General features: G+C 31.1%; 1 protein-coding gene across 1 annotated transcript; it reads left to right on the plus strand.

Moving 5' to 3' along the window:
- The first annotated feature begins 4,350 nt into the window (after positions 1–4,350).
- Positions 4,351–9,041, plus strand: LOC124371173 (gastrula zinc finger protein XlCGF46.1-like). Its single transcript, XM_046829486.1, is given in 3 exon segments — positions 4,351–5,498; positions 5,500–5,620; positions 8,887–9,041. Coding segments are annotated over 3 exon segments (1,254 nt in total). The 5' UTR covers positions 4,351–4,520.
- The last annotated feature ends 17,472 nt before the right edge of the window (positions 9,042–26,513 follow it).

The following is a 26,513-nucleotide window of genomic DNA, read 5'->3' on the forward strand; positions in this document are numbered from 1 at the left end:
CCAATAAATAACAAAGTTATGACCTTTTCTAATAACATATGCAAATGCTAAAAGTTTTGCAAGGCACTTTTGGATACATGTGCAAAAATACCTTTGACATTATTCACCAACATTCCAAAATAATGTCTGGCACTGAAAGGGTTAAAATGAATGAACTAAGACTTTTTAATAAATGTATTTAGTTCTGATGTCATAAGTATGTGCAAAAATACCATAACATATTGTCTATAATTGTATAAATGTTTGTTTTGTATAGTTATAAAAAATAAGTATAGTATTATTTTCTATAATATTAACTTAAATGGGTAGGGTACGATAAGCGGACCCAGTTTTTTATATCGAAATTGTCAACCGATATTACTTATCATAACCATCGATATAATCAATCGATACTAATTAATTATTTTGAACAATTAACTTAAATGATATATATTAACAGCTGCAAACACTTTCAAATAATACAAATAACGTAATATTTCAATTTTACAACATTTCATTATTAAGAATGGCAGTCAATTTTAGAAAACTACACAACATTGCTTTGAAAGATGATAGGACATGTTTTACGTGGCTTCAACACGGACTCGTACCGAAAAACCTATTATGTGAAATTTATGGGAAAGAAACAAATGTGACTGTGAGAGGAGCAAATATGGTCGTCTTGTGTTTTCCTAATTTTGGTCACAATAATTTGTTTTATAATTTTTAATATCAAATTCACATTTTAATTTAAAACATAAGTTTGTTATTGGGGACTATAGATACTTTTATATCGATTGATAGTCTAGGATTTGAGATGCGAATATTAGGTATCGATGATTACATTCTTCAATATAAAATACCGGGTCCACTTATCGTACCCTACCCACTTAAATACCTATATTTCTTTTACGTTAAAAATATAGTTCACTATAATACAATGTTCAAAGCCTAACACTCAATTTGGTTCAACATTATTGGGCTGAAGTATAATAACCGGCTCCCAACACAATCGAATCAACATTTGAATGATCAAACTTTTGATTAGAACAATTTAATGCTGTCAGACATGTGTACCATGTAAAGGGATAAGTCAAAGTACTACGCCCCTCAAACTTAGTATAGATAAAGTTGTGGTATATTCTATAACCTAAAGTGCATATATTTCTTTCATATATGGAAATATAATACAATCTTTAAAGTCTTAACGTAATTCAATTTGACATTATTGTTCCAAATTAATCTAAACAAAATTAAATTATTTGAGTAATGGCCGCTAGAGACGGAAAATACTCTTGTTTGTCAAAAACCTATTAGAAATTAACGTGTTGAGATATTACGTTCCAGTAACCTCTTACCATTGTAACTGATCTAAACCAACGTAATCTGACGTCGTAGAAGTTGGATGATCTGTAACATGATCTGAGGTCGGGAAAGCACCATCCAGATATGCCCTTGGCCATCAATTCGGGCTTTGGTGGCGCCTTTTGCACTCCCAGCACTTGTGAAAAATAAAGAAAACAACCCTCGAGATAGTAACCAAATTTAAACTCAGATTATATGATCGCTTGTAAAGGTTATCTTTTAACTTTGGTACTACTAGTAACATATTTATGATAACCTATTCTAAACCTACTTATATCGCATAACATTAATATTTAATATTTCCATTCCTAGTCTCATTGTTTTTACGAAATGACTGCGTCTGTTATTATGAGAACAAAACATTCAGCCCAGTTGAAATGCTGTAGATGGAGCTTATATTGGTTACTGTTAACTTAAATACATTAACTTAAAACATAAAACCAATATTTAATAGTACTTTTATTTTTTTTGTGATGTGTTTGAAGAAGATAGCCTCGCTATCGAAAGACCTCACAAAAAATATAAGTATTAAATATTGGTTTTGTGTTTTAATGTATTTAAGTTATTTAGCCTAGTTGTTACTGAAATAACAATATCCCCGTAAGTTTTCCACCGAATAACCTGTTACTGGCTCTAATACTGTGTATCTGTAATGGAACTATATTGTTATATGAAATACCTATTGTGTACTTTGGTTCGACATTTTATTTTAAGTATTTTTAGATAAACATGAATATCAAGGAATAATTCTATTGGGGTGGTGGCTGCTTATTATACTGCAATCATTATTGTTCACAATTAATTCAAACTAAGTAAAATTTTAGTAATGGTATTGACTAATGGCCACAAGTACAATGGTAATGCACATGTATTATTTGAGTCACAAGGTGTCGGACAAGTTTATCCTCCAAAATAACAAAAAGTAGCTAAATGTTACATTGTTTTATTTGTTACATTTGGTTCTTTCTATATCAAATCAACAAATAAAAAGAGTTTTTACTTTGAACATTTCAAATTTTGTTGAAACTTGTTTTATTTATACTCTCTGAGACCCTGAACTAAAATATAATTAAAAAAGTCTATCCCTTTTACCCACCCTACTCCTAACTATAGTTGTACATGACTTCATGCTACAAATCTGCTCTTCTAGCTTGCCTACCAGTGCAGAATCTGTACTGGAGTATTCAAGACAGCAGTAGGTTCCCATTCATGACCAGTTGATTGACCCAGCTGACTACCGTGTTCTCTCGCGGAAGCGGCAAATTGAAACTTATAGTAGCACTCGCAACAACATACCACTGTCAGGAAATTTTTGGGGTCATTTGAACCTGGTTTCGTTGGTGTTTCGGAGTTCCTTTTGAAAAAAATATTGTGAATTTGTTTTGTTTATCCCTGAATGTAAATGTCTATTCTGATCTGATTACTTTCCCGATGCCTTTAAGATATATACTTGTGGAACTTTATAATTCTTGGACGTGCAGAAAAGTGGATCGAATACGAGTATATACCGTACCTATTTAAGTATAATGTTCAGTGACAGAATTACATGGTTAGTCTAAGTAAATAAATTAATTAAGGGAGTAATGTTTACCAATGTTCAAAGATGTTAAAATATTGATTCTTCTAAATCTGTATATATATATAGCTGCTTGATCGATGGTAAGGGATCTTTAAATAACCTACGTAGAAGAAAACAAACCCATGATTATTTTAATAGCTAAAACCATCTTCTAGACTTAGTATTAGTAAGATTAGAAAAGCCAGAACGAGTATGTATGAAGATTGAATTATTTAATAAACTGCAAAAGAATGCATGGGATGTGCACTTAAAACAGTTAAGAAAAGTAATAGATAATTGAAGAAAAATAATGTTTACTCTATTGACGAATTTTCGGCCTGTGATATTAGCACATTAAATTTTTAAGGTTTGAATTAGGTGTTTGCCTAATTTTCAATAACTATTATATAGTTTTTGTCATTGTAATTTATATTTCAGTATTAGTATTTCAATATAATATTGCACTGTTGTATTTTATAAATGTGTTGTTTTTAGGACAAAGTTCATGTATTTTAATAGGGCAATGTTGTTTGTTTATTTAATTTAATTTTTAATTTATGATTATATTGTTTATTAAACTATATATAATTGGTATTGTAAGTAAAATAAAAAATACTCATAAGTCTTTGACTTTGGTAATTACACGGTTTGTGTTTAAGACAGTACAAATTCATGATTCTTGTTTTCTTTTCAAAGAACAAAATAGTATTTTACATTTATATAGACGACACTTATTTTGTCTTCACTCAATTCTTGTTTTTGCGAGGCATTGTTTATTGTTTGGGGGTGGCCTGCTGAGGGCAGAACTCCATACTCATTGATTAACCATAGTGCTTTTATCCTTATAAAATTCTTCTTTCCTGTACCTTTTTGAGTATTGTAGATAGAACAGGAAATAAAAATACACTACAAAAAGGACTTGTGGCCATGTGGACATTTTTTCACAAATATCTAATCTCGTTAGTGATATTAGTTGATTATAGTTTTTAATACGTATAATCAATCCTAACTTTTCTCAGTTTAGATAAACCAACATGTAATTTATGCCGTAATCGTTGCTACTATTTTACTTATGGATCTTGTATGTACAATTTAAAAAACAACCTCTTATATTTGATTTGATTGCTACCCAAATTCACGTGATAAATTTCTCATTGAGCAAAAAGGTTTGTAGACTATGAACGATCACTTTACATAAACTAGTCACCTCTGTACCTCATGCAGTACTTGTTATAAGTTAATTCTTACAAGTCTCGTTTAATAGTACTTTATTCATTAAACAATAATACTAAAGATCTGTTTATTAGGTTTTAAACAACTTACAGGTCTGCGAAGTATAGTACGCACTACGTACTCCTACACAAAGTGTATACACACACACTTTAAATAGTAATAGTGCTTGGCTGTTGATAACTGATAGTGGTATAAAGTGAATGCATTACCACAAATCTTTTTTAACAGTTAACAGACTACCAATATTCATGTATAAACCTACCAATAATATTCATTTATAAAAGGATTTTATTGAAATTACTAATTCTCATGTGTAATATTGTTTTGTTTTCAGGATAGATGTACCTTAATTGATAGCCACCCAAAAATGTGCTGAATTTACAACATGGATGACAACTCTTTTAAATGTTCCGTGTGCAGCTATACAAGCATGAAAAGTGTGCAATTAAAAAGGCATATGTTAAAAACGCACACAGGAGAGAAAAAATTTAATTGTTCCCTGTGCAACTATGCAAGTATAAGAAAAGGGAATTTACAAACACATATGTTAACTCACGCAAGTGAAAAACCATATAAGTGTTCCCAATGCAGCTATGCATGTGTTACAAAACGGCAGTTAGAAAATCATGTATTTACTCACACAGAGGAGAAACCATTTAAGTGTTCCCAATGCAACTATACAAGTGTTACAAAACGGCATTTTCAAAATCATGTATTTACTCACACAGGTGAGAAACCATTTAAGTGTTCCCAATGTAGCTATGCAAGTGTTACAAAACGGCAGTTACAAACTCATGTATTTACTCACACAGAAGAGAAACCATTTAAGTGTTCCCAATGTAGCTATGCATGTGTTACAAAACAGCTGTTACAAAAACATGTGTTTACTCACACAGAAGAGAAACCATTTAAGTGTTCCCAATGCAGCTATGCAAGTGTTACAAAATGGCATTTAGAAAATCATGTATTTACTCACACAGAAGAGAAACAATTTAGGTGTTCGCTGTGCATCTATTCATGTACTCTGAAGGAGCATCTAAGAAGACATATGTTAACACACACGGGAGAGAAACCGTTTAAGTGTTCCCTGTGCACTTATTCATGTACTCAGAAGAGGCATCTAAGAAATCATAAGTTAACCCATACAGAAGAGAAACCGTTTAAGTGTTTTCTGTGCACCTATTCATGTATTCAGAAGGAGTGTCTAAGAAGACATATGTTAACTCATACAGGCGAGAAACCATTTAAGTGTTCCCTGTGCACCTATTCATGTATTCAGAAGGAGTGTCTAAGAAGACATATGTTAACTCATACAGGCGAGAAACCGTTTAAGTGTCCCTTGTGCGACTATAGAAATATTTTGAAAAGTTATGTACAGAAGACATATGTTAACTCACATTGGTGAGAAACCATTTAAGTGTTCCTTGTGTGATTATGGAAGTATTGTGAAGAGTAATGTACAGAACCATATGTTAACTCACATTGGTGAGAAACCATTTAAGTGTTCCTTGTGTGATTATGGAAGTATTGTGAAAAGTAATTTACAGAGGCATATGTTAACACACATGTGAGAAACCATTTAAGTGTTCCCTATGCATCTATTCATGCACTCAGAGGATGTGTCTAAAAGGTCATATGTTAACTCACCATGTGAGTTAACATTCAGTGCATCTGTTAATGTGCTCATAAGGCGCATCTAAATACTCATGTTAAGGACTGTGGCTGTGCAGCTATAAGTATACTTCAAGTTCGGGCTTAAGAAGACATTTGTTAACTCACACAGTTGAAAAACTATTTGAATCGTTTCTGTGCAGCTTTAAGTGTACTGAATCACAATTTAAAAGTGCATACATTAACTCATAGGTAAGAAACCATTTAAGTATTACCAGTGTAACTTTTAAGTCCAAACAATGTCAGTTAAGACACATGTTAACTCACAGGTTCGAAACCATTTAAGTGGTAGCTGTGCAGTTTTAAGTATAATTTAAGTTCGTGTTTAAGGAGCCATTTGTTAATTCACACAGGTTAGAAAACATTTCAACGTTTTGTGTGCAATTTTACAAGCACTCTTGATTAGAATTTAAAATATATTCTCAAACAATTAAGAAACCATTTGAGTCTACCTAATTGATATAATCCTTCACTAAGAGGGTGAGTCTAAACACACACATTAATTCACAAAGATAAGAAATGATTTAAGATCTGTCTTGAGTAGCTGTAACTAAAATCAATGAACACAATGCCATAAAATAAGAATAAGAATATATTTATTCATAAAAGTGTTACGTACATATTTTTAAACAAGTTACAAGAATTGTAAACTAATAACTTAAGAATCAATTTAACAATATTTAGTACTTAACACACATTTAAATATACCACTTGCATGGTGACTCGTACATAAATAAACTAAAAGTAAAACAGGAAACACTTCAGTTATATGATTATACCAACAAATTTTTTAATGAAAAATACTTTTATGAATATATAGGGCCTCTAAAGGCAAAGCCTGTGCAAAGGTTCCTCCATAATAAATTAAATTCATGACAGCTCAGATAGAATGTTGACAATTAATTTTTAATAGAAAAACTCCCGTTTATCAAATATCTATGTTACTTCTAAATGTATACTTATGTGCAACTCTGATCCGAATAAAACGTTTTAATTAATGGTGTGCAGAAGACAATTTATATTCTGTTTACTTAATAGCCATAATTTCAATAGTTTTGAAAAAATATGTATATTTATTAATTACTTATATCTTTTGGTATTGTATTAAATAGTGAAATTAGGTTTTGGAACTGCTACTTTGCCTTTGTGCCTTAATTTATTTTTGTAGATATTAATTAATACAGGCAAATTACCACTAGTGACATAAAATATTTTTAAAACCTTATACACAAACAAATATGTAATTGGAAAAATTTTTAAACTTATAAATAATGGATGAGATGGCTCGTATCGACATTTTATTTTAACTAATCGAATGAATTTTTTTTGTTGCATTAGAAGCGGCTTTAAATTCATTTCATAGGTTCCACCCCAGCAAAATATTCCGTATTCGAATCTACTGTTTACTAATGAAAAATATATCCCCCCTACACAACACAACAACAACAACTTCCTCTGTATAAATATTTTGTAGAAAATAAAAGGTTCTTAAAACACCATTAAGTTTTTTCTTTACCATGTCTATGTGTTTTCTCCAGTTTATTTCCCTATCCAGCAAGATTCCCAGGTATTTCAAATTGTCAGCCTGAGACTCAATTGCACACTCAGGACACTCTTTTTGTACACAAACAACTCACACAATTGTATAAAACTTGATTGGTAAAATTTTGTGGATCTTTTTCAGGTTAAGTTTAAGTACATTGTTTTTCCGAACTTATCAACATATTGTTCTTTGGGAACCACCATTGAAGGGCTTTTAAATCTATACTCAGTGCTTCTTCTACATCATTCCAGTCATCTTTTATGTAAGTTAATGCTGTGTCGTCAGCAAATGATGTTATTTTACCATATAAATTTGAATTACAGAGTTCATTGATATATACTACAAACAATATTGCACCTAATACTGACCCTTGGGGTACTCCACTTTTTATTATACCAAAGTCACTGAAGGTGTTGCTAATTCTTACACATTGTCTCCTATTATTTAAGTAATTTGAAAACCAGGAAAGAACGTTTCCTCTAATACCGCAACAGTATAATTTATTTAAAAGAATGTCATGATCTACAATGTCGAAAGCTTTCTTTATGTCCAAAAATAATCCACTAACTTTGCGTCCTGAATTTATCGCTTCAATTATGTCATCCATAAAGTTTTTTAACGCAGTTTCAGTACTCAAGCCCTCTCTAAAACTGAACCGATTTTTACTAAAGAAATGGGTTTGCTCAAGAAATTTAACTAATCTTTTTTTCATAATTTTTTCAAAAATCTTTGCAAAAGCTGAGAGTAAAGATATCGGTCTGAAATTGTTGCAGTCATTATTCAGTCCACTCTTATGCAAAGGAATTACCACAGCGGTTTTTAAAATATCCGGAAATATGCTCTTTTCAAAACTTAAGTTAATTAAGTACAGTAAGACATTCATTATTATTGGATACATCAATTTAATTAGAGATGAGCTAATGTTATCAATTCCAGGCGAGGTGTTGTTTTTCAAATCTCTTATAACAGATACTAAATCATCTACCACTACTGGACCTAAAAACATGGAATTGCTTGAATGGTATAATTTAAAAAATCTCTTATATTAACATAAGTCAAAGTTATCAGTTTTAATTTTTTTTATGTCTAGCTTATCTACAATAGACAAAAATATTAATTAAACTCATTACAAATTTGGTTAATATCGCAGTTCTCGTTACCATTAATATTCAAAGACTGTATGGGAGGTCGTTTTGACGTTTGCCCTGTTATTTTCGTTTATAACCTTCCACGTAGTCCTCGAATCTCCGTTACAAAAAAGCATTTTCAAATTAAATTTTTTTTGTAATTTCTAATTTCAAATTGTAGAGTATTCCTGTAATTTTTACAACGCAATTTTAATTTTTCATTGTTTGGGTGATGCTTAACGAGTTTATAGAGTTTATTTTTATTTTTTACAAATACAATCACTCATCCAAGGTGTAATTTTTAAAACGCCGTGTGTTTGCTTGATTGTGCAAATTTACTCTCAGAAATTATTGTTTGGATGGTATTATAAAAAGTATCAAACGCAGTCGACGGGTTTTTATCGTCGTAGACTTCTACCCATTTAACCTGTTCAAGTCGTGCAAGAAGCCCGTCGTAATCTACGCGATAGGAGTGAGGGAGGGGCCGGCCGAATCAGCTTATATCTGTCCGTCCACCCCTCCCCCGCCTACGACCACCCGCACACACACAACAGCCATCCTGTGATCTGTAATATTCGCGTCTATTACCTTTACATCGACTTGAGTCTTGACTTTGTTTGCTAATCTAGCAAACACGTGATTAATGCATGAAACTGATTCCGATGTTACTCTAGTTGGTTCTTTCAATAAACAATCGAATTCGTTTGAGGAAAGAAATGCATTGTAATTGCCAATTATCATACTATTTTCAAACAAGTTAAGTTAGCGTCCCCGATGAAAAGAGCGTTCTTTTTTGTTTTAAAATTATTATTACGAAGAAAATACTTATTAATCTCAACTAGGAAATCGTCCTTGCTGAAGCTATGCAGCCTGTACATTGCATACAAACAAAACCTGTGTGAGTTAAACTTAAATTCTAATATCATTAGATCTGCTGTTTTAAACTTTACCGATTCACATATAAAAATTTAAACATCCAACTTTACAAAATGTGCTAAACCTCCTGCCCTCTGATTTTCATTTGCATTTGAAAAACTTCTATAATTTGGAATTTTAAAAAACTGCAACTCTTCATTATCTATCCATATTTCTGTCAGTAAAATTATTTCAGGAAATAAATGTCTGCTACTTAATTCAGCAATGAATAAATCGAAGTTACTTCTCATACTACGAATGTTTTGATGCAATATTGTAAAATCCAACCATTGTTCAAAGTTACTTGATTAGTCGTATCCATTATTTTACATTTTGAAATTTATTAACGGTTATTGTAAAAAATTTTAATTGCAACAATTTCACAACTAAGTTGACTACTATAAATATAATTAAATCTAGCAGAATGTTATTTGCTTATTAAAAGAAATAAATAAATAACGTATCGTAAAAACCAAATATTTCTATTGCTTAAAACTATTTTGAACTTTAAAGAGAAATTAAAATTAATATATAACTTATGTTTCCAGTAACAACAGTAATAAACAAAAAGAAACCAAAAATACGTAGCATATATTATACGATGAAAATATTACTGAAAGTGAAGTATATATATTTACAATTTAGTTTAGTCCAAGTCCTCCTCTCGTGTGATAACTCTGACTGGCGCCTTTTATTCTTTCCTGAGGAAGATCTTGCCGTTTCTCACCCAGAGGAACTTGAAGTTTTTCTCGCGCTGATACTTCCTCCCCAGAGCGTACAGCGCCCGTCTCGCCGGTGACAGAGACTCGTTGACGTAGATGGGACGGTCATCAGTTGCACCGATGTGACGAGTTGAGAGGGTCCTCTTCACACGTCGCCTCCGTAGAAACTTCTCCTTGTCCAGTCGACGAACGAACTTCACAATAATATAAGAAGAGTACAGTATAATATAAGATATATATATAATAATAATAATAATATATATATATATATATATAAAATATAAGAAGAGTATAATAAGAACAATATAAGAAGAGATATTAAAAAAAGGGTATGAGAACTTCATACTATTGTAAGGTTTGTAAGTTTGGTTTAGTTTAAATTAAGGTTGTGAAATATTATGAGCAAGGGCTGCTGTGAGAGGATTTATGAATGAACCATCAAATATTTTATTTGTGACAACATCTCATTAAATTGATTAAAATTTTAATTAACAATTGATTGCGTCAACCGATATATTAATCACAAATTTTAATACCATAATACTTTGAAGATATATCCAATATTAAATTATTCATTACAATTTATTTTTAATTTAATTCATTATAACATTTACTAGTAATTTTGTAGTGTTGCAATAAATATGAATTCATGGACGAACGTGAGAAACTTTGTTTTAAAATAGCTAAACATTTACATGAATTTACATTTTCGAAATTGTGAACATTTATATAGAAATGGAATTGTAAATGATTAATGAACCCTGATATATACTAAGTTCCTAAAATTACTTACATTTTATTCCACTTCTCACTTATTACGCCTAGAGATATTTTTTCGCACACGAACACAAGCACTAGCACTCACGAACGTCGCTTTTCGAATTCCCGTCCTCGACTTCCTCCTCTCCTCCTTGTTCTTCAGTTCTGATGTTGTTCTCCCGCCAGCTCATTGACCACGCCTCTGCCAAATCTCTCCATCATAATTGGTGAGTAACAATTTTTCATATCGGCATGGCTGTGTCCCTTACATCGTCGCACGGTTTTTAGAAATAAGCATTTCCGCTGCTTAAACAAGCATTTCCTGTTTGTTCATCATCGGTGTCTGGGCGGATGTGCGTATCCACTTACATCCGGAGGATGTTTGTCTCGAATTGTAATACAAGACTTCCTTTCCAGCAACTATCTGTACATCGATTCTATGAATTTTATTTTACTAATAATTACATATGTCTTACATTCCTCTGGCTTAATGACGATTCTACCTACGAATCGTACTTATTGTCTAATTTAGGTTATCCATTGGGTAGTCACGTTCATGTGCTATAGGCTTCAGGAATTTTATTTTGATGTTGCTAATATGGATGAGGTAGATGGCTATAAAAAGAAGTAGTGTTAATATATAAGTCCAGGCTAATAATGAGTTCAAAAGTACAAAATGAGTTCCGTGTTGTTTTACTATGTTGTTGTCGTCGTGTTTTAGCTGGAAGTGGTGTTGTTTTTGTAGATTGTGAACGAAGTAGGTGAATGCGCAGGTAGCTCGGAGACTAGGTATAGTTGTTTGGTTGAGAAAGCTGTGTAGACATCTTCCTCGTTGTCTACCAAGTCATGTATTTGGTTTTCTGTCACAATGTCAGAACACAATTCGAAGAAATCTCCGACGAACGTGAGCAATCTTCTGTTTCTATCTGGTTGTTGTCTTTGGATGAATGGGAGGTGTTCTGCTACCATTTGTTGATGTATGAGGGTTTGTAATGTGGAAAGGTTGTTCTGTATCTTGCAATAGGTTTGGGAGTTATTGAGGTTTTTAGGGCAGAATTTGGAGAGGGTTCGTTTTTAGGTAAATTTTGCTGTGTGTTGAAAGGAATTTTGTATATGATAGGTATGGAACTGATATAAGGTAGTGTCTGAGGCATTGGAGTAAAGTACGCTCCTGTGAAGATTTGTACGAGTACTAGAGGCTTATTGGGTTATTCTATGTTGTGGTTTGATGTATGGCAAAGGTGGTCGAAAGAGGCATGGCAAGTGCTGTGAGTAGTAGTAGGAAGTGCTGTGAAGACTTTATCTGTCTCGTGGGTGGTCGGGATCGGTTAGAGTGCTGTACACTGGTGTCTTGTAGACTGGTGTCTCAGGTTGTAGTTGGCTTTTTGGTGTCGAAATTCTAAAACTTAATATCTACAGGTTACATATACATTTTAGGTTGATATTTTATAATTAATACATATTTATGCGTAAGGTTTTTATTTTACAGAAATCTTTTAATGACCTCTCGATGGTGTGTCGTATTTCCCAAGCTCTATGTAGTAATATTTACTAAGCATCTTAATCTCTAGTGTTCTTAAATAAGGTTCGAAATTATGTTATTTTATTATATTACAAAACGATACTACGCACTTTTGTTTCTAATATGTAATATCCCTTCTTTGTGCTTATTGTCCATAGTCAACATCATGATTATAATATATGTTGCCAAATGAAGGCTGTATAGTTTGTTTATGAGCAATATTGCCGTGCTAATACATGCTATTTAGATATATGTTACTTTCCTTCAATGGTATATCAGATATGTAATACCATACCTAAATATAAAGTAAAAATAATTGAAAAATTTTATTAGAAGGAATGTCTACTTGGTCAGCATAGTTTGTGGGTATGAGTTATTAAAATGTAGAAAAGTAAGCAAAATAAAACAGTTACATTATCTATGTGTGAGTGATTTTTAATATGAACTAGCTGACCCGGCGAACTTTGTCCCGCCTTAAAGGCAATATCACATGATCACATTTTTTACTTTTTAAATTAGGATAATTGTAAATAAAAAATATAATTATTCAATGATTCTTTATTTTCCATTTATTGTAGCACCTTGTGATAAACTACATTTTTTGTTTTTTATTAGGCGCGAAAACAAATAACGCGGATGGTCTTCCGACCCGTGGACAGGCCACATTTAATTGGCCATGGGAAAACATGGATGTTTGAGATTAAGACCACAAACTTTCAACGATTGGCCTTGTGACTTATTTACAGTCATGGCGAATGCAAGACGGATCGGAAATTGAAACAGTTTAAACTTAAATGGCATGTCGGGTGGGATCATCGGCATCCTCGGATTGAGAATTTCCTCACCTTTGAGTATTGTGGTGTAAATCAAATTGTTCATCAATTTACTTACCACCAAACTTTTTCCGTTGCACAGTTTTGGTTGGTATAAGTTTCGAAGCATGATTACTACGGAACCAATATTTAGTTGTAAATTGTGCCAGGTACATCCAAGGAGTTTTAATATTCAATAGGATAGTTGGTGGCATCATCTTCATTTGTTACACAGTCAACAGATTTGAAAGAATGCAGTGTACCAATGATCTCATTCTGAATTATGTAGTTTAAGTCATCTACATCTTTATTCTTAGCTGCCAAAATTGCTCACTCACTCAACCATTCATTATTTTTGAGGTTAGTAATGATGTTTGGGAATACTTTGTTGATGAGTTCGTCTTTCGATGAGACAAAGTTACAGATATTCCGAGGAAATGAAATCAATCCGCTCGATTCGTCGACAGGTACTCGACCATTACCGATAGTCAACAAAACTCAGAGAAATCTTCAGCAGATGTATCGTTCAGCAATGCAACTCTCATGTTTGTTGTCAGCTGAAGTTTCCTAACATAGCGCCATAGATTCGATGATTTGAGGCAAGCGTTTATTTTGTCGGCAGCAGTCGATCTGGGAATTACTGGCAATGTTTGGCGGAAATCGCCATACAGTAAAATAGTTGCGCCTCCAAAACATTTTGAGTCATTACGTAGATCTTACAATGTTACGTTAACTGCTTCCAATGCACGTTTATGCCCTATTGTGCATTCGTCCCAGATGATGATCTTCGATTCTGATAAAAGTTTCGCCATAGCGGATCGCTTTGTATTGTTGCATGTTGGTTCTTCAACAGATTGAAGATTTAACGGCAATTTTAATGCAGAATGTGCCGTACGACATCCTTCTAGCAATGTGGCTGCTATTCTAGAAGAAGCAACTGAAACTGCAATGTTGGATCTTGCACGAACAGTGGCTAAAACTACTGACATGAGGAATGTCTTACCAGTTCCACCATGTAAATATAAACCACCGTTTCCATCATCAATTGCCTTCATTAATGTATCATAAACTCCTTTTTGTTGGGGGTTCATCAGGGGCACATTTGTTTTGACTACTAAATCTAATTCCTGGTGATCATATTCACGTTCCCATTCCAATTCTCGATTAAATGCGTCATTCATTTTACGATTTGGCGCTGGCATTCCTAACCTGACTAATAAACTACCACACATGAGATAACACATGTCTTCGATCAAGAGTAAGGCCCGATTATGTATCTCCTCATTCATTTTAAGATCGGAATTTATTGAACTGACACGAATTTGATGTTAAATATCTTCTGCCATATTATCCTTGTATTTGTGCCACAAGTTAGATGGGTTCGATGGAAAGCATATCGAAATGATGATAGCAAATAATGTACGTATCTGACTTGGAGATGCAGAGATAACTGCTTAGAATTGTAAAAAATTAAAATTTGATATGTATTATCTGGATGGTAAAGTCTATGCTTAACAGTGATTGCAGAAACAGTTGAAACAAAATTTGCTGTTTCTCTTAAGCTTACTCTATGCTTTAAAACTATAAATGTAAAGAAATTTAAAATGGTAATTAAATGATATAAACATATATTTTTCTTTTGTTGCATTATATATGTTTACAAAGAACAGCTGATTCAATTTGAACAGGCCCTTTCACTTAATAACATATGTTTGTTGTAATGCATTTCTTACGGGTATTTCCGTAACTTTTAGAGACCAGTGGGGCGGAATCCTGAATCGGGAACGGGATAAAAAGTATCCTATGTGTTTCTCCCAGTTCTTAGCTACCTCGCTACCAATTTTCAGCCAAATCGGATAAGCCGTTCTTGACTTATAAATAGTGTAACTAACACGACTTTCTTTTATATATATATATATATATATATATATATATATATATATATATATATATATATATAGATGAGAACGGGTAGAATGTTCATTCTGTTTATCATATCAATTTGGAGTGTGTTGAAGGGGCGATTCCTTAACCAAGACAACAAGGTTCCATGAATCTGTTTTCCCATTAAATTTATTCCAAAGAATGTTCCTACCTACCAAATCAAAAGCTTGTATCTACGTGCCTTTTGCAGTGTGTCCCAAATGCTGGTTTTAAACTAAAATATTCAGGAATAGTAAATAGTACAAAATTAGTTTATATTCTATTTTAACAATAGGCAACAGTATGTGGAGTCACAGTTCACAGAAAATATCAAAGGCATCACTTATATTTAAGTAAGGTTGTCCAGGCTAGCAAACAATTTATGGAGTCCCCACGATTCAATATTGGTTTTTTTTCTACCTTGGAGGGATAACTAAAAATATGAATAAGAGTAAAATTTATATATATATATATATATATATATATATATATATATATATATATATATATATATATATATATATATAAGTAGATATGAATATGAGGGTTCTAGGACACTTTTGGGACAGACAGAAAATCAAGGGAAAATACTGTTTAAAGGACAATAAACGAATCTGTAAAATCAAACAGTATGGCGGTTCTGGACCAATTTTGGGACAGCCCAAAAATCAATACAAATACTGTTCAATACACCATAAATATGTAAACACAATTCACAATACAATTTACTTAAATAAACTATGGTAAACTGTATTCAAGCAATTTTTCATGACAGTATGACAACATAAATTGTGGAATTTATAATACTCGAATGTTGAATAACCGAATCTATAGCTGTTTTACTGTTCATTGTAGGCTTCTAATTTCTAAGCTGTTTTAATGAAAAAATCCAGAAATCTTCGAAATCTTTATTCCACGAAGTTAATTGTAACACAGTCTTTATCTTTAATAGTCTTCTTTCCAGTAACAACCAAGTGTAATTTTTCATTTTTGTTTAATTCTTTAATCTTTTTTTCATCCAAAACAGTCAAAAATCTGTTCGGCAAGTGTACTTTACAATCTTCCAACTCGGCAATTATTGTAAACCCGAATTTATCTTTCATTTTCTCCAAATTCAAGATTCTATGTTTCTTCCTTTCTTCCAATTCATTTAACTTCTTATACTCTTTAAACTTACATTCTCCAATATCATTTAACTCTTTCAAGAACTCCATTTAAATAGAAAAAATTTAAAGACGGAAAAAATGAAATTTGCTAACAATCACTCGAGAAGTCGGGGAGAATGTGAGTAAAACAGCATTCTTTTCACGAGGTTCTTCGTTTAATTTCTCCAAATGTACTATAAAATCATCAAAGATTTCAGGCTTAAAATCGTAGACAAATTCAACATCCAGATAATGAAAAAATACAGGTAATATCTTTTCATAATAAACGTGTGTATCGATACCTACAAACCTAATGTATTCTTTGAAAAGGAAAATAATTTTGTCAATGGTTCCAAGAGATAAGTAAAAATTTTTATTCTGTTTTCTAAATTCTGTAACAAATTTTGTTTGCTTCTTGTCTCCATATTGCAATTTTGTAAGCAGGTTATTCAAATGTGTTAATTTATTTCGAAATTTCTTAGGTTTAGGTCTTTCTAACAAAATTAAATTACAACCTCTACAAACTAAATATCTTTTATCGATAATTTCTCCTCTATTAGAACACTTGTAACAGTTGGCATTATACTCTTCCATTTAAACAAAAAGATTTTTTTTATAAATGGTGATTATGGAACTAAGTCTGCCGAGATATAAATTTTTCAGCGCAAATGTTTGTGTTTACATTTCTACAACAGAGATAAATAGAAATAATTTCATTCTATTGTACAACTATTTAGGATATTATGTGTACGATTATAAAGATTATTACGGGAGAAATCGAGATTTTTCATCAGCGAAAGAGTATATTTTTGAAGTTTTAGAAGGAATGAAAGAGAATAATATGAACATCATCAATTATTGTAAAAGACAAAATGAATGATTGTGTCTTTGGTGTAGTGTTGTTAGTGTGCGTGTTTGCGCTATGGGGAATCACATCACATTCAACTTCTACGGTGTCTATTGTTTAGAGACTTGGCCCTGCACTGCTACTGTCCAACCAAGTTAATGGCTAGGAGCTGTAATTCGGGTCTTAGACTCTGGAATTTTTTTGTTCCCAAGTCTCAATTTTCTTTGGTAACTACTGTGTAGAAGTTGATGGAGAGATACAATTAGGGAATTTGTGTCGGGTGTTTTGTAAGTGTAATGTTGTATTAATGAACGATGTGAATGATGAATGTAATGAACGAATTAAGGAAGAGAAGGAATGAACGAATTAAGGAAGAGAAGGAATTAAGGAATGAAGTGGAAAGGTGAGGAAGCAAATGGCGCGCCAACCACAGTTGTCATTACTCGGCTTGTTCTATAGTCATTACACTATGGCCACTCGTGTAAAGACTTGTCCCCAACCACTGAACGACAACCATGTCTTCCTCAATAAAAAGCGCGCCTGAAGCTCTGGGATTTGAACCCAGAACCTCAGGCTTTGAAGGCAAGCGTCTTACCAACTGAGCTACGGAGAGTCTCGAAAGTTATAAGCTATATCTCTGCTATATAAGTTGTTCAATTAGGAGTGCTAGTTTACAAATTTATTAATAATTTTATATTTCAAAAACCACTCAACCGATTTTAATGAAATTTGGTACACATATAGTAAATACTTAACTCTTTCGACTTAACTTATCCATAAGGGTGAAATCATCCCCTATTTCTTAATATTCATAAAAAAATAAAAAAAATTATCAGAAAAATCTGAAACTTCAAAAACAAGCGAGTTCAACTTAAAATTTCATGAAAATAACAAAATTTTCAAAAACTACCCCAATCATCCCTTATCTTAAAACTCTTATATCTCGAGAACTATTGGAGCTTTTTTGCTGAAATTTGGTATATAGGATCAGTAAATATTAAAGTATTTTTTAAAATCATAACTTCCGGTCCAACCCTTAAGATGACCTTGAAATAGTTTTTTGTTAATATCATCCCCATTTTTTAAGATATTCTTTTGAAATTAAAAATGAATACTTATATCAATGTCTTTAACAATTCTGTAAAGTTTTAAAATTATCCGATGAATAATAGTGAAAATAACGTGATTTTTACTGAATTTCTCTAATATCGTTCTTAATCACATCATAGGCTAAAAATTTCTCAGAGACAACAACAACATAACAAATCGCGTTTGTAACAGCTTTTTGAAAATCCATATTGATAATTATATCGTTCTTTGAACCAGAAATATTTGTCAAACTCTTTGTTGTATCAATGACATAAATAGGTCTATTCGCTAAAAATTCTTTAGGATTGTAATACATTTCCTTATTATTACAGTAAACTTTCTTAAAATCTTGATACATCTGATACATGATTCTGAAAAGACCTCCGGAAATGTTTAAATTTTGTAATTCATCTGGATAATAAGAACCGTTCAATTTTACTCTGATATTTTTTACATCCAAACTATCAAACTTTGAAGGATTTTTTTCTTGATTATTCTGTCTATCTGTTTGAAAACCTATGATAACGAACTTGGGATTGAAGATATTTCTATAAATGTTTGTAATATCGAACGAATAAGTTGTTCCGGAAATACCTTTTTGTTCAATACATTGCCAATCTAGAAAATTAAACATAATGTTTTGACTTTTTGTAATTTCATCAATCAACCTAATTTTACTCGTGGTTTTATAATCAATCATTGGAACTCTAATAAAAAAATCTGTAATTGTTATTTTTCCATCAACAGGCATAACATTTCCAGTTGCAGTCTTCAGAATCACATCATCGTCTTCTGCTCTTATAAAACTTAGATAAAATCCTCCTTTATAGATCGGAATAGTAACATTTTCAAAAAATCCTAATCCAAAATGAGATAAATTTCCAGCTGCTTCAAAAACACCAAATTTAAAATCTGATTCAAAGCCATTAGAAGTTTGAGAAATAACATCACTTTTTGAATACGAAATAGTTCCTTTAATTGTGCTTAATTGGCCACAGTTTTCGACTTCTTCTATCAATTTATTGTGTTTTCTTACTTCAATCTTAGAAAATAAAAACGGTATAAAATTATCGATTAATCTAACATTATCAGTTCCAAGATATGCTTGACCATCTTGTTTTGTTAAAGTTCCAGAAATATAAAACTGGAAGTTAGACGAGCAAAAGTTATCTCCAAAATCAATATTAAACTCAGTTCTTTTATTCGGTTCATTCAAATGTTGTTTACTAATTGGATAGAAATTTTTAAACTCCGCCCTTTCAATATCACTAGCATATTTTCTGTAGTCCGCCATTTAATAAGAGAAAATTTAGAAATTTTAAACATCGTGTATCATTTTTTCATCGATCTAATGTACGTTTTTATAAGAAAAGATATAAATTTTAGCAAAATAATTAAAAAGATTAGAGTCATTTTTAATGATCTACTTCGTCATATTCAGGATTCTCTTCCTTAAATTTTGCGATCTCGGTCACATATTTCAATAAAATCTGCACAGGATAGTAACCGCTATCTATAATATTGTTCCAATCAACTGTATCTTTATTTTCATCCAAAAACTTTATACTCAAGTGTTGATAGAGACAAAGAACAGACATATGATCTTTTAATTGATAATGTATATTTTCTTGAATGAACTCTGATGATAAAGTTTGATATTTTGCAATGTTATACCAATTCAATTTGTTTACGTATAATCTCATCATATCTTCGGATAATTCATATTTTTGAGAAATGTCATCCCAATGTTCTTTTTTCAAATCTCTTTCGTGTTGCATTATAAAAAGATCGAAAGCACTGTAATGTCCCGCCATCTCTATTTATTAAGAAAAAATTTCAAAATCAAGTTTTTATAAATTGGCTCTTTTTAGCGTTACATTCAGCACATTTTCCAGATATTCTCTTAACTCCGTTAATGTTTGCATAGTATTTTATATCGTTTGTGGCAGTTTTCTCTTTACATCTCACACAATATATGAGCGCCATTTATATAAGGAAAATTAGTCATCGTAACCACCTACTCCATTAAATCTGTTGTCGATGTTTTCAAAAGTTTTATCGACATCTTCTTTAAATTTATTAAAGTTTTCTTCTAGTTTATTTACTTTATCGAGATATAAATCGTTGTATTCAACGAGTTTATGATCAATATTCTCAAAAGTTTTTGTGGCATCTAAACTAAACTTATCAAAAGACTGCTTATTTTTTTATAACTTTTTCATTAATTTCGCCAAAGTTTTCTTCTAGTTTAATTAATTTATCATGAAGTAAAGATTGATTAGTAACTACTCTTTTAAAAACTTCACCATTTTTTCTATCGGTTTCATTAAAACCCTCTTGAAATTTAGCGAAATCTTCCAAAAAGTTTCCATAAAGATCGCCTTTATATAGATTGAAATTTTCCTCAAAATTTGTAAATTTTTCATCACAATTTTCTATAGATCTTTTACTTCTCGCTTCAAGTTTTTCATAGACTTCTGTTGTAAAATCTTTAACATGCTGTTTATGATTCTCATAATTTTGTTTTAGTTCATTAAACATTTTAATAGGATCTTCTAATTGAATCATTACAACAACATCAAATGGATTAATTCCTTTACTAACACCGCTAATTCTTTTTCCTTTAAAATCTAAGGCATTTTTAACATTCGGATCATGTAAATCAACAATATCGATGTTTTCTGATAATTTTAGAGGTTTTAAAATTTGTTCTTTAACAACAACATCATGTTTGTCAATACCAGGTCGAACACCGACAATTCTTTTCTTATTAGCCAAACTAACATAATTCTTTTCAACTTTGATCGCTTCAGTAATTTCATCAGCTTTTTCGATGTGAGACATTAAATTGGTAAATAATTTTTTTACACCATCATCAACTTCTTTTTCCAATGTTTTTATTTTATCAGCAACTTCATTTGAATTCATGAAATTTGCAAGTTTGTTATCATATTCTGCTTTAAAATCTTCAATCTCGACAGCAAACATATCTGAATCTGGAAGGTTTTGTAATACATTTTCTAACTTGTTATCAAACTCATTTCTCAAACTATCAAAATTCAAACTATTATCTACATTTTGAATAATTTGTGTTCCAAATACGTCAAAAATATTTTGTGAATCCATATTTATTAAGCAATAATTTGTTAACAACTTCTTTAAAATCTTTACCATCACTCAGTTCATTCAACACAAAAACACATAAATGACCACAAATTGGGGGATCTTTATAGTCTTGAATCTGAGAATCATTGTAGTAAACGCTTGATTTTTTCAAATATTTAATCAATTCTATAGGTGGTTTGTCCTCAATTCTTCCATACGAATCAAAATAAAAAAACGCAATCTTATCATTTTTATAATAGCAAATCCAATGTGTTCCACTTCCCATAATCGAGTCTAAATTCACAATTCCACATTCAAATTTCTTAACTTTTTCAGGTAATGTATCTCTCATGAAGATTCCTCTAAAATGTTTAATATTTTTGCAGATTTCTTCCAATTCCCCGAATGTTAAAGGTTTAAATTTTTTTTTCAATGTTTGATTTCACGTAATTCAAAGTTTTTTCATCTAATCCAGATCCTGTAACATCTTCCAACTCTTTATCTAACCAATTTAAAATGTTTCGAACAATAGGAATCACATCTTTTTTAACGATTGGAGCAGCTTTACGAACATAAGGAACAACATTTTTAACAACTGGAATATTTTCTCCAAAATCTAATAAATCTTTCAAAAGTCCACCATTTTTAAGTTCTTTCAACTGATTATAAGAAAATTCTATTCTGACACCTTTATCGTTTTTCTTATGTTTTTCGAGTTTATTGTATTGTCTATTTGTTAAAAATATCTTATCTTCGCCATTTTTTAGTTGATCTATTTTAAATTGAATACTAACGGGTATTTTCTTCTTAAAAGCGGATTTTATTTTTTCTTTCTGATTTTTGCTGAAATTTACGTTCACCTCCATTTATATAGTTAAAATTTCAAGTTCTCTTCGATTCCCATTCCTAGTTTTCTCTTCAAAAACATTGCTCCAGCTGTTGGAAGCGCAACAAATCTTTCACCTAAACTAGCATCTTTTGATAAAAATCTATCCATTGCCTTATCTTGCAAAACTTTATCTGCGATATGTCTGGAATTTGTGTCTCTATGTTTTGCATAAAAAATATCGTGTTCCATAGCAGCTTCATCTAATTTATTTATACCAGGATCTCCTCTTTTTAGTCTTTTTTCGAGTTTTGTGCCAGGCCCCAGATACTGATAAGTTGGTACGTGTAATTCAAAAGGTAAATTGTTGATAAAATCATTCAAAAGTCCACTACCCTCAATCATAGATGAACTTATTGCCGGCAAAACTCGTTTTAAATATTTAATTCCATCAGTTTTTTCAATCATTTCATCAAGTTTGTTCGAAATAAAATCTTTAATCGCTTTCTTTTCGTTCAAAAAATTGTTGTTTCCAGCCTTTTCTTGAGCATAAATATAATTAATAATTCCATCGAGTTTTGTCAAATCGTCGATATATCTGTACTCAATCTTATTATCACTGTATTTTCTCACACCTGATCCTTCGATTCTTTTTTCCCAAATTGGTTTAATCAAATTGAGATATTTTTTACCTTTACTTGACTTTGGTTTCTTAGTTGATGGATCATTATTTTTGTAAATTGAATCAGATTTCCATAAAATTTCAGTATACTTTTTCAAGTCTTCTTCAGAATATAAACCGTCTTTTGGAACATCAGTGCCTGTTAATAATCTCCATAAACCTTGAGTTCCTTCATATGTTTTTTCATTAATAATGATATCATTATGCTCAAAATTCACGGGCAAATTTCCAATCATAAAACTTTTCTTTTTTCTGTCCCAATACAAACCAAATTTATCATCCTTTGCTCTAGGAAGAAATTTTTTACCAATTTCACCAATTATTATATCCGTTGTTCCAGGACTTATTGGTTCAACTATGGTAGAGTCTTCAATGATTCGAGGTCTAAATGGTGTTGAAGATGGTAATTTTGGCAATTCAAACTCAGATTCTGGTATCGAAATATCAGCAAATTGTCGTACAACTGGAACCAAATTCATCAAATTTTGATTATCGCTTAAAACATTTTCAATTTTGCCCTCAACATTTTTTATTGCAGAAGTTACAGGTTGATTAATTTTTTGAATAAGTTCTTGTTCTTCTTCATCAATTCGAATCTGTTCTTTAAATTCTTTGATTAATTTCTTTTCTATTTGATCAAGTTTTTTTGCTTCTTCTGAAGTTACGTTCGCCATTTATTTAGGAAAATTTTGAAACGTAAACGTGGAACGTGGAAACGTGAACACGAAACGTGAACACGGAACGTAAAACGTGAACGTGGAACGTGAAACACGAACGTGAAACATGAACGTGAAACGTAAACACGAACGTGAAACATGAACGTGAAACATGAACGTGAAACATGAACGTGAACGTGGAACGTAAAAACGAGAAACATGAACGTGAAACATGAACGTGAAACATGAACGTGAACGTGGAACGTGAACGTGGAACGTAAAAACGAGAACACGAAACGTAAACGTGAACGTAAAATCATGAAAACAACTAGATTATCACACGTTTATATTGGAAAATTTATTCAAATATTTGCCATTTTTAGGCTTCAAAGTTAGATTAATAGTTAAAAATCCGTAGTCTTCCTTCCAAATTTTATCACACAATTCATTAAAGTGGTTAAAACTCATATCAGATCCCACATAATTGTTGTAAATCTTTCTCGAATAGTGATCGTCTTGCTTAAAAACACACAACATATTCAAATTATTTCTAATAACTTGTTTATCAACCTTTGAAAAGCATTGAGAAAGATAGATACAAGAGATATTTTTGTGACGAGACATTACGAAATATTCCTTAATAACGTCCTGATTTTCCAAAATACAATCATCAAAAACGATTAACGAATTGGGTTTACATTCGCTTAACGGAACTATGTCCTCAGAAGCATTATAAAAATGTGATATTTTTTTGTTTAAGTTTTTCTCAATATTTTCAAATCTTTCTTGTAATTTTTTATAGGCGTCTTGTTCTAAAGATTTACTAAAAACATACAAATTGGAATAAGGAATCAACCTATTGTAGATAAAATTCAATAATAAAGTTGTTTTTCCACATCCACTTGAACCAACAATTAACAATCTGATTGGTTGATCTTTCTTATTTTCTTCAAACGTTTGAAGTTTTATCTGATCTTTTTGCTTTAAAAATTTCTCCATTTAAATAGAAGATTTTCATCTTGAAGCAACGCTTGCGAAAATGAAGCTGTTCAAGTTGACTTCAGAAAGCTCTAAATTAGTTTTAAACTTGGAACATCCTATACACTTAGAGGAAGAATCAAATTATTTTATCGGTTTAAGCGGTTTTTATTCTGACAATTTTGTAATAAATATTAGTGAAAGTTCTCCTTATTGCATAGGATTTAGTGAGAAGAACATAACAAAATACTATGGTTTAAACAAAGGATATTATACTTTCGATCAAATAAAAAATTCCCTTAAAAATTATCTGAAAACATTCAAACAATCAGATAAATCTTTAAACTTTGACGAAAACAAGTTTGAAATGCAAAAAAATTATCTCTCTAATAAAATTCAAATAAAATCACCAGTAAGAATAATGTTTTCAGCAATTATTGTAGATTTATTAGGGTTTGTTCAAGAAACTATTGAGCCAAATCAGGTATATTTAGGAAATAAAACGCCAAAATTTAGACCGTTCGATGTAATTGAAGTACATTGTAATCTCGTTGAACCTAGTTTTGAAAATCATACCGAACATCTTCACAAAGAATCTGAAATTTTGTACACTTTTTTCCCAAATGTTGCTTATGGATCAAAAATCAGTGAAAAACCAAATGAAATCGATTATATTCCAATTAGAAAAAATATTAAAAGAATTCAAAAAATCGTTCTGACTATTCAAGACTCTGAAGGAAATCTATTAAATAATGAGAGTAAAACAACAATATATTTAAGATTGTCGAAAGAATGATGAATCAAGGGGGGGAACGAATCGTTCTTACCTTCAAATTTTCAAGAAAACAACTTTTGAATGTATAAATTACAAGAGTCTATCCCATAGACCCCTTAACAATCTTCATCCTGACCCTGTTTTTATCAATGAATCTGGACTTTATACTGAAATAAAAATTACTAGTTAAATTTTATTTCTATCTAAATGGAGTCAGTTGTAGACCTACTCAATAATCAACTAAAATTCAATAACAAACATATCTTTACGATTGTTGACGAAAACAATGTGATCTGGTTTAAGGCTAAAGACGTAGCAAAAATTCTAGAATATGAAAATACTATGCAAACGATCAGAATAAACGTTGACGAAGATGATAAAAACTTCTATTTTAATCTAAATATAAGGGGGGCTATAAATAGCTTACCTTCAAACTTCCAAAATAACACTGTTTTCGTTAATGAATCTGGACTTTATTCTTTAATTTTGAGATCGCATAAACCAGAAGCGAAATTGTTTAAAAATTGGGTTACGAAAGAAGTATTACCTTCCATTAGAAAATATGGTGAGTACAAACTCAAAAACGAAAATAAGCAGTTAAAAGATGAAATAAAACAGTTACAAATTTCAGGTCAAATGAAATCCTTGAAAATAGAGAATCAAGAATTGCGAATGGAATTAATGAAGAGAGATATGATATGTAAAAATTTTGATAAGAAAAAGCACCATGTTTTTGTATTAATTAAGAAGAATCACATGTGGGAATATCCTTATTACGTTATCAGAGCTCAGAAACGAGAAATACCAAACCGATTAAAACATCTAAAAATAAATTATCCTGAATTAGAGATTTTGTTCATTGATGACGAACCAAATTCTATCAATCTGTATAACCAAATGAAAGAATCTTTGAATATTTTATACAACGGAAATCATTTTACTACAAATATGGCAGAATCTCGACTGATTTATAGAATATCTAAATTACACGATGAAAATGTTTCTAAATTTTACTAAAAACTCTCGATTTATTATATTTTGTTTGTAAATGTTTAGCATAACTAGGTAACCATTGTAAAATCTTTTTTTCATATTCACAAGGCATTTCGTTTTTATAACTTTCGCTGAAAATTTTTTTAGCACAATCTTTGCAAAAAGCATCTTTTCTATCTTTACTATACTGCCAGTTATTAAATTCAGAAATATTTTTAATTTCTTTACAAAAGTAACAATTTTTTTCTTCTAAAGTTAATTTGTTCATTTTAACGTATAATTCCTTAC

Source organism: Homalodisca vitripennis, unplaced genomic scaffold (genome assembly GCF_021130785.1).
Source record: "Homalodisca vitripennis isolate AUS2020 unplaced genomic scaffold, UT_GWSS_2.1 ScUCBcl_1030;HRSCAF=4136, whole genome shotgun sequence".
In the NCBI taxonomy this organism is placed as follows: Eukaryota; Metazoa; Arthropoda; class Insecta; order Hemiptera; family Cicadellidae; genus Homalodisca; species Homalodisca vitripennis.